Source organism: Lithobates pipiens, unplaced genomic scaffold, assembly GCF_037356315.1.
Source record: "Lithobates pipiens isolate NorthernLeopardFrog02 unplaced genomic scaffold, aLitPip1_a1.2 Scaffold_10, whole genome shotgun sequence".
Classification (NCBI taxonomy): Eukaryota; Metazoa; Chordata; class Amphibia; order Anura; family Ranidae; genus Lithobates; species Lithobates pipiens.
This window is the reverse complement of record NW_027507686.1, coordinates 215473789-215489102: the sequence shown is the minus strand read 5'-3', so window position 1 is coordinate 215489102 and position 15314 is coordinate 215473789. Positions and strand designations below refer to the sequence as shown.

Genomic DNA, 15314 nt, shown 5'->3' with positions numbered 1-15314 from the left:
ATTCTCAACCTAAAACCTTTAAACGAGTCCATAAGGTACAGGAAGTTCAAAATGGACTCAATTTTTTCGGTCAGAAACCTGTTGACGCCAGGATGTTTTATGGCGTCAGTAGATTTAAAAGACGCATACCTACATGTTCCGATCTCTCCCCAGTCTCAGAAGTTTCTCAGGCTGGCGGTGAGGTTGGGGGGTATGGTTCATCATCTCCAGTTCAGGGCCCTACCCTTCGGCCTGTCATCATCTCCCCGAATTTTTACCAAAATAATGGCAGAAGCTTTAGCGCCACTGCGTCTTCAGGGAATCGCAGTTATTCCTTATTTAGACGATCTGCTGTTTTTCGCCCCATCCAGCGAGGAATTGCAGACCAATCTAGGCAAAGCTCGCAGCCATCTGGAGGCGTTGGGTTGGATTTTGAACCTCCAAAAGTCGTCCCTAAACCCATCTCAGGAGATTCGGTTTTAGGGTTTCTAATAAATTCGGTGGAGCAAAAAATCTTCCTTCCCTTAGACAAAAAGGACAGGATTTCCGGTGCAGTGTCTTTATTACAGACCAGCCAAAATCTGACAGTAAGACAGGTTATGTCAGCTTTGGGAGTTCTGACTTCAGCAATGCCAGCAGTCCAGTGGGCAAGAATGCATTTCAGGTGTCTGCAGGCTTTCCTTCTAAAATCTTGGGATCACACAGTGGCATCCCTAGAGGCAGAGGTGAGAATGTCAACCCAGGTAAAAAGGTCCCTATGGTGGTGGAAAAGACAGGAGGTCTTATCGGAAGGGTTAGTCTGGGCTTTTCCAGTCGGGAAAAGACTAACAACCGACGCCAGTTCCTGGGGGTGGGGAGCCCATCTAGGAACACGTTTCACTCAGGGGTCCTGGGCCAAAGAGGAGACAATAAGGTCCTCAAACTGGAGGGAACTCAAGGCGATTGCCTTAGCTCTGGAGTTGTTTGTTCAGGAACTGCAGTCCCATCACGTCCAGGTCCTAACAGACAATGCCACGGCAGTGGCTTATTTAAACAGACAGGGGGGTACAAGAAGCAGGTCGCTTCAGGTACTGGCCATGGAGATTCTTCGGTGGGCGGAAAAACATTTGTTATCCCTATCAGCAGTCCACCTAAAAGGGGATCTAAACAGGGTAGCGGACTTCCTAAGCAGAAACGCTATTCGGGAAGCAGAATGGTCTCTAAATCCGGAGGTATTCACAATGATTGCCGGAAAATGGGGTTTACCAGAAGTAGACCTGTTCGCCTCAAGGGTGAACGCCCAGGTTCCCCAGTTCTTTTCCCTGGACAGTCGCGATGGCTCGCTGGGCACAGATGCGCTAGCTTATCCATGGGAATTTCGTCTTTGCTATGCTTTCCCCCCATTTCAGTTAATCCCATTAATTTTAAGAAAAATTCAGAGGGAGAAGGTACCAGTTATTCTAATCACGCCCTTTTGGCCAAAAAGGGCTTGGTTTTCGACAGTTCTAGGCCTGGCAATCAAGCCTTGTTGGCGTCTGCCCCTCAGACACGATCTGTTGTTGCAGGGCCCAGTGAACCATCCAGGAGTGGCCAGCCTGGCTCTCACGGCCTGGTTTTCTGAAAGGCAGCTCCTTAGGAGCAAGGGGTTTTCCAACCGTTTGATCTCGACCCTTTTAGCAAGTAGGAAAAGGGTTACGAGGGCCATTTATTCTAAGGTCTGGAAGCGTTATGAAACTTGGTGTTTGTCAGCCGCCCAGGTGACAGGGAGCCTTGTCTCCATCTTGGAGTTTTTACAAGATGGTGCAGACAAGGGACTGGCAGTTAGTACCCTGAAGGTGCAAGTAGCAGCCCTGACGGTGTTCTTAGAAAAATCTGTGGCCTCAGATCCGCTGGTGATCAGGTTCTTTAGAGCTCTTAAAAGATCTAGGCCAGCTCCTGTTAAGGTTTTTCCTAGATGGGATTTGTCGGTAGTCCTACAGTCTCTAACAAAAGGGCCTTTTGAGCCTCTTGTGGAAGCTTCCCTTAGGTTTCTCACATTAAAAACCGTGTTTCTGATTGCCATTGTCTCTGCACGCAGGATCAGTGAGCTAAATGCTCTGTCAATTAAAGAACCATATCTTTCCATTTTTCCTGACAGAGTTATTCTTAGAACAGATGCAAAATTCTTACCGAAGGTAGCTTCAGTTCAGAACCGTATACAGGACATAGTACTGCCAACGTTTTGTGTTAACCCCAAAGGAAATAAGGAGACTTCTTTCCATACTTTGGACGTCAGAAGGACTCTGCTGAGTTATTTAAAAAGGACGGAGTCCTTCAGGCGTTCAGATTCACTGTTTGTACTTTTCTCAGGAAGAAAAAAGGGTTTTCAGGCTTCTAAAGTTACTTTAGCTAGATGGCTGAAATTAGCTATCTCAGAGGCATATTCCCAGGCAGGGTTATCTCCTCCAGCAGGAATTTGTGCACACTCAACCAGAGCTCTGGCGTCTACGTGGGCAGAGAGAGCTGGTGCCACCCCTGAGCAGATCTGCAAGGCGGCGACGTGGTCGAGTTTTCACACATTTGTGAAACATTATAGACTGGATCTCACTTCTGCCAGCGATCAGGCGTTTGGCAGAAAGGTCCTGCAAGCTGTTGTCCCGCCCTAAGGGGTAAGTCTCTGTTATCCTCTCAGGTGCTGTCCTGAAAGACGCCTTGGGAAAGACCAAGTTAGACTTACCGGTAACTTGTTTTCCAGAAGTCTTTCAGGACAGCAAGCATCCCGCCCTATGGTATTATATTATGCTACGCTGTGACTAACGTATGTGTTTATGTGTTCCAGCCGGGGCCGGAGGTTCTCTTCTACAACTGATGTGTGGTAGGGAGGCGCCTCCCTTTAAAGTCTGGAGGAAGAAGGTGTTTCCTAACGAGGAGGGTGGAGTCGCTATCTCTCAGGTGCTGTCCTGAAAGACTTCTGGAAAACAAGTTACCGGTAAGTCTAACTTGGTCTTTCCAGTTTGTGGCACTGCCCTTCCGGCTTGCCACAGCACCCCAGGTGGTTACAAATATCCTAGCAACTAACTGGGTCTTTTAAGGGCCCAGGGGATCTTAGTGCTTGGATACTTCGATGACCTCCTGGTAGATTATCTCAGCCGCTTATCTTACTAGGAATATCTTTTATAGGATCTGGAAAGCCTATATTGGTATGAAGCCAGAAAATGGCATCCTTGGAAATGCGTTTTGGGAGAATTCTCTTCTACAGTCGGCTGTGGAAATCAGATTGGCTTTGAGTAAAATCAGGGGTCAGATTTCGGCCTTGTCAGTATTCTTCCAAAGGCCCTTAGTCTCCCATTCACTGACCCAAACCTTTTATGCAGGGGCTAAGGGGCTAACTCGACACAGAGGTCTCTCCCCTCTTTTTGAGGATTAAGTGCTTGCTACAAAACAAAACTGAAGTACTTCCTGTAGGGGAGGGGTTATATAGGGATCACTTCCTGTCTAAAGACCTTTTGGTTTACCAGTGTCCATTCACCTGGAGATGAAGTATAACTTGGTAAGTAATGAATATTAGCCTCACTCTGTGTCCCGTGGTGTACTCAAAGAAAAGGATTTTATGGGTAAGTATGACGAAAAAATCCTATTTATTTTTTTTAAATGCTTTCCGGTTTAAAAAAAAACCACAAAATTGCTGTTGCCAGGTAAACTTAAGTGATGTCAGGTCATTGCTTCTGTGTTACCAAGTGAAGAGCCGATCAATGGTACAAGGGTGATTATTTCGGTATAACCATAGAAAATCCAGCAACATATGGGTACGTCGCTGGTCTGGAAGTGGTTATCTTTACAGAAAAGGTTATATTTGCAACAAAGCTTAAAATACCTTTTTGTAGTGGTTTTAACCATTTTTCGCGTGCGATATAACCAAAAGACGGCTACAGCACGGGCTTAATTTGCTGAGAGGGCGTACATGGATGTCCTCCCATGATCGCCCTGCCCACGGGGGTGACGCAGTCTGTGATCTGAGTCCAATCACAGCGGCCCCTAATATATACACAGATCTCCCAGAGGAGAATAATTTTTTTTTTTCTCAACAAAAATAATTACTCTTAAAGTCTTTTTCTTTTGGAGACTAATGAATATTATTGTGCAGGTGTTATTGACCGCTTGTCTGAACAACTAGCTTGGGTATATTAGAATGGCTGGTAACTAAAATGGTACAAAACACATTCTTGATACTCCATGTTTTTTTTTTTTTTTTTTTTTTTTTTTTTTTTTTTTTTTGTTCTTGCAGTTTTGTGTTTTCCAACTCATTACTGCTGAAAGCAGTCGCTACAGTTTAGATCATATCTCCACAATTTTCTCAAATCAGGTATGGAAATTTGATTTACTTACACCCATTTTATTATGCGCATTTCTCAGCAGTTTGGAAAAAAAAAATGTAATTGCATTATGTTTTTTATGTTTTATTTTTTTTCTTCAAAGGAAACATTGGTTGACTTTACATTTACTTTAGCCACCACTGATATCTGGGCCCTGTGGCTCGATCATGAAAACCAGACGATTGTGAAACACATTAATTTTGAACAGTGAGTAGATCTCAATTTTGTTATTTTTCTAAAGGGTCTGTGATTTGAAATGTGAAGGAGACAAGACAGCCATGTGGAAACATAATGTAGCTCGCATGAAAGTCATTCTAAGGGTACAAGGCTTTTCAAGGTACAAAAAAACGTCTAAATGAAGCTCCACTAGGCCCCCTAAATACCTACCTGAGCTGGATCTCAATCCAGCAATGTTCAGAAGAGCAGCCTCTCTCTCCACATTGGACAGGGACAGTAATGTGAGTCATTACCACTTGCGGCTGTCAATCACAGCCAGTGAAGTGAGAGCTGGGGCCAAGCCACACTGTGTGTGTCAATGGAGCATACACGAGTGCCCCCAGAGTAAATGGCTTGCTATGGGGGCAATTGGCAGGGGGAAGGAGATAGGAGTGCCAGAGGGGAACCACAGAAGAGGAGGATTGGTATTGCTCTGCAGGTAAACATAACATGTTTGTTGTTAAAAAAAAAAAATAGCCTTAAGGATCAGATTAAACAGATCGCCAAAGAACAAGAGAAGATGGTTTTGTCTTGATGTACAGAAGCTCATGTGTCTAGAGCAGAAAATCTCTAAAATGTAGGTGTGACACTTCAAGCTACTTATCTTCTGCGTGAACATCAGCAAAATTTTATGTTACTTGACTATTTTCACTGCAAACTGCGCCTTCACAAATCACCTGAATCCCTTATGTGACGAGCAGAATCGGGTGAAAATCGCATGTAAAAATCACGTGGCGGGAATGCTCGTTCCCGCTACACGATAATGTGAAGGGGCCTAAAGTCCTTTAACCAGTGATCCCTTCTTCCTTGCCCTACACATGTAGTGCTATAAAGCTTACTTAACAGGAGCTTATTTTGATTGACTGACTGTTTAGTAAGGTATTTCACATTACAGAAAATAAATCGGCAAGTCACAGATTCTTGATGAATATAAAAATGTTTTCCAGTAACCAAGCTGCCCAGTGGAATAATGTTTTCATCAATCCTCTGCCAGAAGAAGAGCTGAACATTGGAGATGAACAAGACCCAAGGGTCAGTATATGACGAGGACTATGGTTCATGTGACAAAATTTGCATAGGTTTTGTGTTGTGTTTTTTTTTCGTTTTAGTTTTTAATTATAATTCTGCAAAATACTTATTCTATAAATGTAATCCGTATTTGTGTTTTATTAAAAGGAAACTTTCCTGGAGTGTCTCTTTGCCCCTGGAAGGTTTACAGTCGCTGCCTTGTGGAAAACCCTGCAGGTAAAAAGTAGTTGTTTATAGACAAATCCTAGAAGGATTCTGGGTTGAGACCTTAACCACTTCAATACTGGGCACTTATACACCTGCCTGCCCAGACCAATTTTCATTTTTCAGCGCTGTTGCACTTTGACAATTGTGCGGACATGCACTGTACCCAAACTACATTTTTATCATTTTGTTCCCACAAATAGAGCTTTCTTTTGGTGTTATATGATCACCTCTGGGATTTTTATTTTCTGCTAAACAAATAAAAAAAAGACAAAAAATAAATTTTTTGTTTGTTACAAAACTTTGTAAATACGTTTTTGCTTTCACTGATGGGGCAACACTGATAATGGGCACTGGTAGGCGGCACGGATGGACGTCACTGGCAGGCATTGATTGGCATCCCTGGTGGCCATGAGTGGCATACTTGGTGGTGACTAGTGGTGGGCATCCCTGGTGGTCCAGTGTGGCCATCCTCGGGGGGGGGGGGGGGTTGGGGCTGCGCAGATCAGCAGCGAGTGATGATAAACGGCTTTTCCTGTTTATACTGTGATCAGCCGTGATTGGACACATACATAGACGATACAGGGACAGTGTATAGGTACCATCCCTAAAGTGGTTGTAAAGTCGGAAGGTTTTTTATCTGAATGCATTAAGATAAAAAGCCTTCTGTGTGCAGCAGCCCCCCTAAAACCTACCTGAGCTCCATCCAGATCCAGCAAGGTTGCAGGAATGTCTTGGCTGCCCGGGCCTCCCCTCCTCATTGGCTGAGACAGCAGCGTGGTGCAATTGGCTCCCGCTGCTGTCAATCACTCAGTCAACCAATGGGGAGAGAAAGCGGGCCGGCGGGGGGGGGGGGCGCAGCTCCGTTTGCTGAATTAACACACAGAGGGACCCAAGGAGGATCTGGGCTGCTCCATACAAAACCACTTCACAGAGCAGGTCAGTATGATATGTTTGTTATTTTTGGCTAAAAAAAAATGACTTTAGTGTCACTTTAAATCTAGGCAGATACAGTGCCTTGGAAAAGTTTGTATTTTATTCGATAGAGCAACACAGTGGCAGATTATTGTGAAGTGGAAGAAAAATTATAAATGTTTAAGATTTTTTTTTTACAAATTTCTGAAAAGTGTGGTGGGCATTTGTATTTAGCCCCATTTTACTCTGATACCTCTAACTAAAATCTAGTGGAACCAATTGCCTTCAGAAGTCAGTAAATGGAGTCCAATTGTGTGCAATTTAAACTCAGTATAAATACAGCTTTTCTATGGAGCCCACAGAGGTTTTTTAGAGAACCTTAGTGAGCACAACCACATAATGAAGGCCAGGGAACACACCAAACAGGTCAGGGATAGAGCTGTGGAAAAGTTTAAAGCAGGGTTAGGTTATAAAGAAAAAAAATATCCCAAACTTTGAACAGGTCACAGAGCACTGTTCAATCCTTCATCTGAAAATGGAAAGAGTATGGCACAACTGCATCCCTACCAAGACATGACCGTCCACCTAAACTGACAGGCTGGGCAAGGAGAGTATTAATCGGAGAAGCAGCCATGAAGCCCATGGTAACTCTGGAGGAGCTGCGGAGATCCACAGCTCAGGTGAGAGAATCTGTCCACAGGACAACTATTAGTTGTGCTCTCCACAAATCTGGCCTTTAGGCTGGGTTCACACCGCTGCGGGGGGAGAACCGGATGTGATTCGCACAGCAAATCACATCCGATCTCCGTAGCACTGCGAGTTCAGCCATACAGATAGTATGGCTGAACTCGCAGCTGTCCCGCAGCAAACTCGCACAGGACCCTTTTTTGGGTCCGCAACGGAATCGGATCGCATGGGGGTTCACACCATGCGATCCGATTCCTGTGCGAGTCGGCAGATCGCACTGCGATATGCCGACGGATCTGGGGGTGTCATTAACATAACATTGACACCCCCAGCCGTCCGCATAGGGCAGTGTGAACTGCCGGCGGGAGGTGAGCGATGCGGGAAAACGCCGCGGATTCGCGGCGTTCACGCATCGCAATAGTGTGAACCTAGCCTTATAGAAGAGAGGCAAGAAAAAAAGCTATTGGTGAAAGAAAGCCATAAGAAGTCCCGTTTGCAGTTTGCGAGAAGCCATGTGGGGGACACAGCAAAGATGTGGAAGAAGGTGCTCTGGTCAGATGAGACCAAAATTGAACATGCTATCCCCACCATGAAACATGGTGGTGGTGGCAGAATCATATTGTGGGGATACTTTTCTTCAGCAGGGACAGCTGGTCAGTTGATGGGAAGATGGATGGAGCCAAATACAGGGCAATATTAGAAGAAAACCTTTTAGTCTGCAAAAGACTTGAGACTGGGGTGGAGGTTCACCTTGCCGCAAGAAAACGACCCTAAACATATACCCAGTATGGAATGGTTTAGATCAGTGATGGCGGACCTTGGCACCCCAGATGTTTTAGAACTACATTTCCCATGATGCTTCACCTTCACTGCAGAGTGCATGAGCATCATGGGAAATGTAGTTCCAAAACATCTGGGGTGCCACGGTTTGCCATCACTGGTTTAGATCAAAGCATATTCATGTGTTAGAATGGCCCAGTCAAAGGCCAGACCTAAATCCAATTGAGAATCTGTGGCAAGACTTGAAAATTGCTGTTCACAGGTGCTCTCCATCCAATCTGACAGAGCTTGAGCTATTTATAAAAGAAGAATAGGCTAAAATGTCACTCTCTAGATGTGCAAAGACTTGTAGCTGTAATTGCAGCGAAAAGTGGCTCTGCTAAGTATTGACTGGGCTGGATACAAATATATATCAGCCGATATTTGGCGATTGTTAAAAAAGGCCGATGATATATTCAGTGCGACTTACAAATGACTTCAGTAATAGAAGTCAATACATGGTGCCTGAAGACTTGTCTCCTCTCTGGGCAGCCTGCCAAGAAAAGATCAAAGAGATACAATGTTTACACTTCTGAATGAATTCAACTCAGTGTGTAGAGTTCTCAGTTTAACCATTTAAAGACTAAATCTTTTTGACACTTGATGCTTACAAATAAAAATCCTGTATTTTCTGCTAGAAATTCACTTAGAACCCCCAAAACTTATATATATTTTTTTAACAGAGATCCTAGGGAATAAAATAGCGGTTGTTGCAATATTTTATGTCACACGGTATTTGCGCAACGGTCTTTCAAACGCAATTTTGGGAAAAAATGTCTGATGTGTCCGCCATAATGTCGCAGTCACGATAAAAATCACTGAACGCCACCATTACTAGTAAAAAAAAAATTTTTTTTAATAAAAATGTAATAAAACTATCCCCTATTTTCGAAATGCTATAACTTTTGCGCAAACCAATCCATGTACGCTTATTGCGATTTATTTTTTTTATTATTTTTTATTTTTTTTTTGGACCAAAAATATGTGGAAGAATACGTATTAACCTAAACTAAGGGAAATTTTTTTTATATATTTTTGGGGGGATATTATAGCAAAATGTAAAAAATAATGCATTTTTCTCAAATTGTCGCTTTTTTTTTGTTTATAGTGCAAAGAATAGAAACCGCAGGGGTGATCAAATACCACCAAAAGAAAGCTCTATTTGTGGGGGGGAAAAAGGACGTAAATTTTCTTTGGGAGCCACGTCGCACGGTCGTGTAATTGTCAGTTAAAGCGACGCAGTGCCGAATCGCAAAAGGTGCTCTGGTCAGGAAGGGGTTAAAATCTTCTGTAGCTGAAGCCGTTAAATACATTTTTTGAAATTCAAGCATTGTAAATACCTGTAACCACAACCCGATAGTGTGGACAGGTCCTAATACTTATGTTGGGTGTGTGTTTGTTTTAAAACTTAAATCTTCTTCAGCCCACTCTATCAAGTGGTGGACAGGCTCCTTCCCTCACAGGGAATGTACAGCTTGAATGAATGTTATTCATTTCTACCCAGTTAATGTGCGGTTATATTAACCACTCCATGGTGTGATGGGCTTATTTTTTGTACATCTCATGTCCATTGGTACACTGTTTTTGTTTGGATGCTTTAAAACATTTTGATTTGTGGATATTGCAGCTAATGTCTACTTTAACCACATGCCGACTGGGCCATAGCCAAAAGATGGCTACAGCGTGGTCGGCTTATTCTGGAAGGGTGTCCAAGGACATCCCCCACAGAATCTTGCTCCCGCGCGCACCTGGAAACATCCATGACCGCCGTGTCCCGAAGACCCAGTGCATCACGGTAAGTGGCCGCTGATAGCAGCCGTTTACCACGTGATTGCTCTGTCAAATGACAGAGCGATCACAACAGACCGGCGTCACGTCTGGTTCCTCCCTCCCCTCTCTGTACCAATAGGTACAGAGAGGGCAGAGATCTTTGCAGCAGTGCTGTGGGCTGGATGTGTAGTGCCCACAGTGCTGCTCAGTGCCCATTCCAGCCACATTCTGACTCTGTCCAATACTCTTGCATACCCTGCCATACCCATCCATACCATGCCATACATCCATCCTCTGCAATACTCATCCATCCATACTCGGTCATACCCAGCTATACTCACCTATACCCAGCCATCCCACCCACACTCAACCATACCAACCCAACCCAGCCATCCACATCCACGGCTCATCCATGCCACATCAGTTCGCATCCATGCTACTACAGTGCCTAAAAGTGTAATTAGATAGTCAAATTAGTCTTGACATTTATGCCCCTAGAACGCCTGCTGGCGCTCCCTGTATGTTGGACCTCTGTGGTCATGCTGTGTAAAAGTCTCACATGTGGTATCGCCATACTCGGGGGGGGGGGGGGGGGGGGATAGCAGAATGTATTTTGGGGTGTAATTTGTGGTATGCATATGCTGTGTGTGAGAAATAACCTGATAATATGACAATTGTGCATTAAGAGAAAAAGCCTTCTGTGTGTGGCAGCCCCCCTAACTTACCTGAGCACCATCTTGAACCAGCAATGTTGCACGAGAGACTCTGCTGCCCGGGACTCTCCCTCATTGACTAAGACTGCAACAAAGCGCCATTGGCTCCCGCTGCTGCCAGTGAGTGTGCCAATGAGGGGGCTGGGCTGTGGCTCCGTCTCTGAATGGACACACTGAGTAGTAGCTTGGCTCTGGTTCTCCCATAGCAAGCTGTTTGCTGTGGGGGCACTCAACAGGAGGGGCGAAGAAGGACCCAAGAAGAGGAGGATTTGAGCTGCTCTGTGCAAAATCACTACACTAAGTATAACATGTTATTTTTTTAACGGGGAAAAAAACCACAAGACGAATATCACTTTAAAGGTGGCACAGTTTCACCTTTGGCTAATGAATAAGATGATGTTTTGCTGGCTTCAGTTATCCAATAATATGTGAACAAAAATACTGTTTTCTTTTAAATTTTCCTTGCACATAATTGGGTTTTCTTTGTAAAGCAAATTTTCAGTTTACTTCATTCACCACATTCATTTAGAAAAGTTAAGATTCACTTTGAAAGTGATCAGGATCTACTCCTTTTGGCAAATTGGGGTATTTTTCTCATTCCTAGTCTTTACTTTACCTTCTATCTATGCAGAACAGTTAATTTTATATATCTTTTTTTATTTTATTTTTTTAAGATTTATCAAAGAGGGACTGGAAAGTCGATGGACCTGTCATGGGAAGAGATGAGGAAAGAGGTCACTTTAACAGTTGAAAATGAGGTGAGAGATTACTGTGTATTTAATGGAAATGTGCCCTTATACTTTAGGTCTTGTATACAAAATTTCAGTTCTTGTACTTGGCATGTGGTGTATGATTAAGCTTCTGGTTTTTCTATCAAGTGGACCGGTGTGGTTATCTTTTCTTCAGAAGAGATGGGGACAAAAAGCCATATCAGCAGTCTCCTGACAAGGGGAGGCGTGATATCTGCACTTAAAAACATTGTTTTGAACCTGTCTCTATTATTTTCCGGGTTTTCAAAACGCAAACATTCGTGTTATCACCTGCTCCCCCATCTCTCCCAGCCCCTCTTATTCATCCACTGTCACAATATGCTCTATTGGTAATATAGAAAAAACTTGCATGATTGAGGAGTCTGGTAGCTATTTATGGATGTTGGTGTCTAAATTAAATACAGAACTGTGGCAGAAAGCTTCTCAGTGGTTATCAAACCACAGTTGTCACTCTTCACATTATTATGCTAAGTTTACACTTATGGCAACGCTTGCCACCCCTTTGAGTGATCCATGGTGGATTGCTTTTCAAAGGCATTTGATAGCCAATGTGGAGGCAATATGTCAACTAGTCGCCACTATTTTTAACTCTGTAAAGCCTGCAACACTGGATCACAAACCACTTGTAACTCCATTCACTTGGTCAGCTTGGATTTGGTGACGGTACAGCCCACCAAACGCAACAGGGGTATAATTTTTACTATGGTGATGAAGCAAAGCATCGCTGCATGTGTACAACACCCCACAGCCCCCTCAATCTAGCGGCCTTCTGGGGTCAGTTCCCAACTGCAAGTGTAAACGAGCCCTTTCAGAGAAAATTTGAAACCCAACTCTACTTCTACCTTCCTCTTCTCTGAATGGGCCACAGTCTAACGTTCTAACCTTTTTCATAAACTTATAGGACAGTCATTTTGCTATTCTTTTTAGGTCTCCCTGTGGTGGTGAGCGATCTGTGCCAACATCCTCATATGCTTAAAAAAGGGTGCCTCGATGTTGCCTGCCCAAAAGGTGGGCCCATGTTGACATGCAGCCAACGTCCAGGCTGAGTAATGCTGGTCATCGTTTAACCCGGAATACATACAAAGGACATCTTGCAGCCAAAGAGCCATGTGGGGGACAAGGACATCTTGCTACTGCGCATTGCAGCTGAGCTTTATTATTTTTATTTTTTAATCTTTATCTTTGAGGGATCTGTTTAGTTTAAGACAATTTTGCCTGGAGTTGGACTTTAAGTAAGAGCATGTCAACCCCTTCAGGAAATAAATCGGGGAGGAAGACTAACATGACTGTCCTGTGGCAACAACATTGAGGAGGGGAGAAACAACGTCCCCAACCACTAGGAGCTTGGGGTGTTCACAATAGATATAGAGGTATGTTTACCCCACCCTCAAGTAAAGGGGAGACGAATGGAGGCACATTCAACTATAAAGGGGTTTGAAAAGAAATACTCCCTTTAGTACTTCAGCTCTAAGCTCAAAAATTCCATTGTATTTTACCAGGACCTAAAATTTGAAAAGAAATTAAGAAGCAGCTCTAGCAGTGCTGCCCTAGGACTACAAGTTTATATATATATATATATATATATATATATATATATATATATATATATATATATATATATATAAAATGTAATTTAATGTGTTTTTTTTGTATGCAGTGTACGCACGTATGTGTGTACATAATATGAAACATTATAAAATATATACTGTATATAATGTTTATACATCAGATATGAGTGTTAAATAAGTGGAAGATTTGAATCAAGCTGCAAAAGTAATTTGCTTTTTGGTCTGTCTTTTTTTTCATAGCTGCACAGTCACCTCACAGAGTACGAGATGTCCCAGGAGGAGTTCCGTCAATTACAAGCGGAGTATTGGTCAAAGTTCTATTCGTGCTGCTTGCAGTATCAGGAGGAGCTGTCCCGTCCCCTTGCTTTGATGGTGCACTCTTACACTGGCATGGTCTGCCTGTTGAGAAAGGTGAGTCTCGAGAGTACAGTGCTAATTGCCTTTAGAGCACAGCGGGATGCTGCTTTATTAGAAGCCAAAGAAAGTCCATTGCAAATGGAGTACGGCATGCAGGTTGATGTATTTGAGACATGCTCTGTTGAAGTAATGAAAAATTATATAAGTGGTTTAAAGTGATACAAAAGTGTTTTTTTAATTTAAAAATAACAAACATGTTATACTTTATCTGCTCTGTGCAGTGATTTTGTATAGAGCAGTCCAGAGCCTCTTCTTCTTTTTGGGTCTCTCGTCGGCGCTCCTGGCCCCTCCCTCCTGCAGAGTGCCCTCACAGCAAGCAGCTTGCTATGGGGGCACCCGAGCAGCTGCTCTGTGTGTCTATTCAGACACGGAGCTGTGGCTCGGCCCTGCTCCTGCTATTTCCTTACCGGATCACTGACTTTGACAGCAGTGGGAGCCAATGTCGCCTGCTATGTGTCTCAGCCAATCGGGAAGGAGAGTCTCGGGCAGCCCATTCTTTTGTGCAACATCACTGGATTGAGATGGGGCTTGGGTAAGTTTGGGGGGGGCTGCTGCACAGAATGTATTTTATCCTAATGCGTAGAATGCATTAAAGTGGAAGTAAACTTCCAACATTAAACTTTACCTATAGGTAGTGTAAATATCTCCTAAACGTGCACCGTTTAGGAGATATTTAGTGTTAGGCTTGCATCGGTGCCGATACCGAGCATTTGCACGAGTACTTGTGCAAATGCTCCGATGCGTAATCCGATACCTGGGCAGGCAGGGGATGATTGGTGCGGTGGTGGGGGGCTGTTGCAAGCACTGATCTCCCTGTATAGATTTTAATAAAGAAGCTGACAGCCGCTACCCTTCCTCTCCATCATTAGAGGGAGATCTGTGTTTGCAATCGCCCCTGACTGTTCCCTTTGTCCTCCATGCTCCCCTGCCATGTCCTCCTCCAGTCCCCTCTGCGTTCTCCTCCGCTCCTTCTCCAGTCTTTTTTTCCACTCCCCCTCCATGTCCTCCCCTGTTCCTCCCTGTGCCAGATCTGTCAGAATGGAGAGAAGAGGAAGGAGCTTGTTATATCTGTAATTTACCGGCTCCTTCCTATTCCGAATGTACAGAGTCAGTGATCACTGGCTCTGTCCATTCATAACTGAGCATCGTAAACGCTCCTGTCCATTCATCTGTAGTGCAGCTGAGGCTGCTGAGAAAGAGACTTGAATCTGTGTCCTCAGTCCCTTTCTCAAAGGTGAGATTTTAGGGGTCTGTTTAGACCCCTGATATCTTACCAAAGCACACCGCCTCCCAACAGTGGTGATGGAAAAAAAAAAAAGGAAAAATTGTAATAAATATTTAAAAGTAAAATTGTAGAAATAATGATTAAAAAAATAAAATAAAATAAAAAAATGACCCTGTCCACTTCAAGCATTGTAAAAAAAAATAAAAAATTAAGAAAAATTGTAAAAACTAAAATAAACTACTGACACGCCTCAGTGCAACTGTCACATGACATTCAAAAAGTATCAGTATTGGCGAGTACTTGAAAAAAACTATTGGTACTTGTACTCTGTGTTAAAGTTGTATCGGTGCAACCCTATTTAGTGTACATGCATTCAGTGACATCACTGGCGCATGCTCTGTATAAGAACAGAAAAAAAGGGGGGAAAGTCCAGCGGTTTACAACCGGTTCAAGATAAAAAAAAAAAAACCTGCCTTTAGAACCACTTTAAATGTTTTCTTTTTTTTTTAATTCCTGAGTTGGAAAACTGGAGCATAAGTGTTTTTGCTTTTTTTAGCTGTCAACCAAGGAACCTTTTACATTATAAAGCGGTGTTCTCGCAATGAGAAATGCAGTGAAGCTAATTAATAATTTAAAGCCAATTTAAATTTTGTGCTGTTCTTCCCTCTACA

General features: G+C 43.4%; 1 protein-coding gene across 2 annotated transcripts in view; it reads left to right on the top strand.

Moving 5' to 3' along the window:
• NUP160 (nucleoporin 160) overlaps positions 1–15314 on the top strand; it is a 69609-nt gene that overhangs the window by 17290 nt on the left and 37005 nt on the right. For both annotated transcript variants that reach the window (XM_077460954.1, XM_077460953.1), the window contains exons 8-13: positions 4223–4300; positions 4414–4517; positions 5474–5558; positions 5703–5771; positions 11338–11421; positions 13242–13412. In XM_077460954.1, the coding sequence (XP_077317080.1) occupies positions 4223–4300; positions 4414–4517; positions 5474–5558; positions 5703–5771; positions 11338–11421; positions 13242–13412 (591 nt within the window). The remainder of the gene's footprint in view (positions 1–4222; positions 4301–4413; positions 4518–5473; positions 5559–5702; positions 5772–11337; positions 11422–13241; positions 13413–15314) is intronic.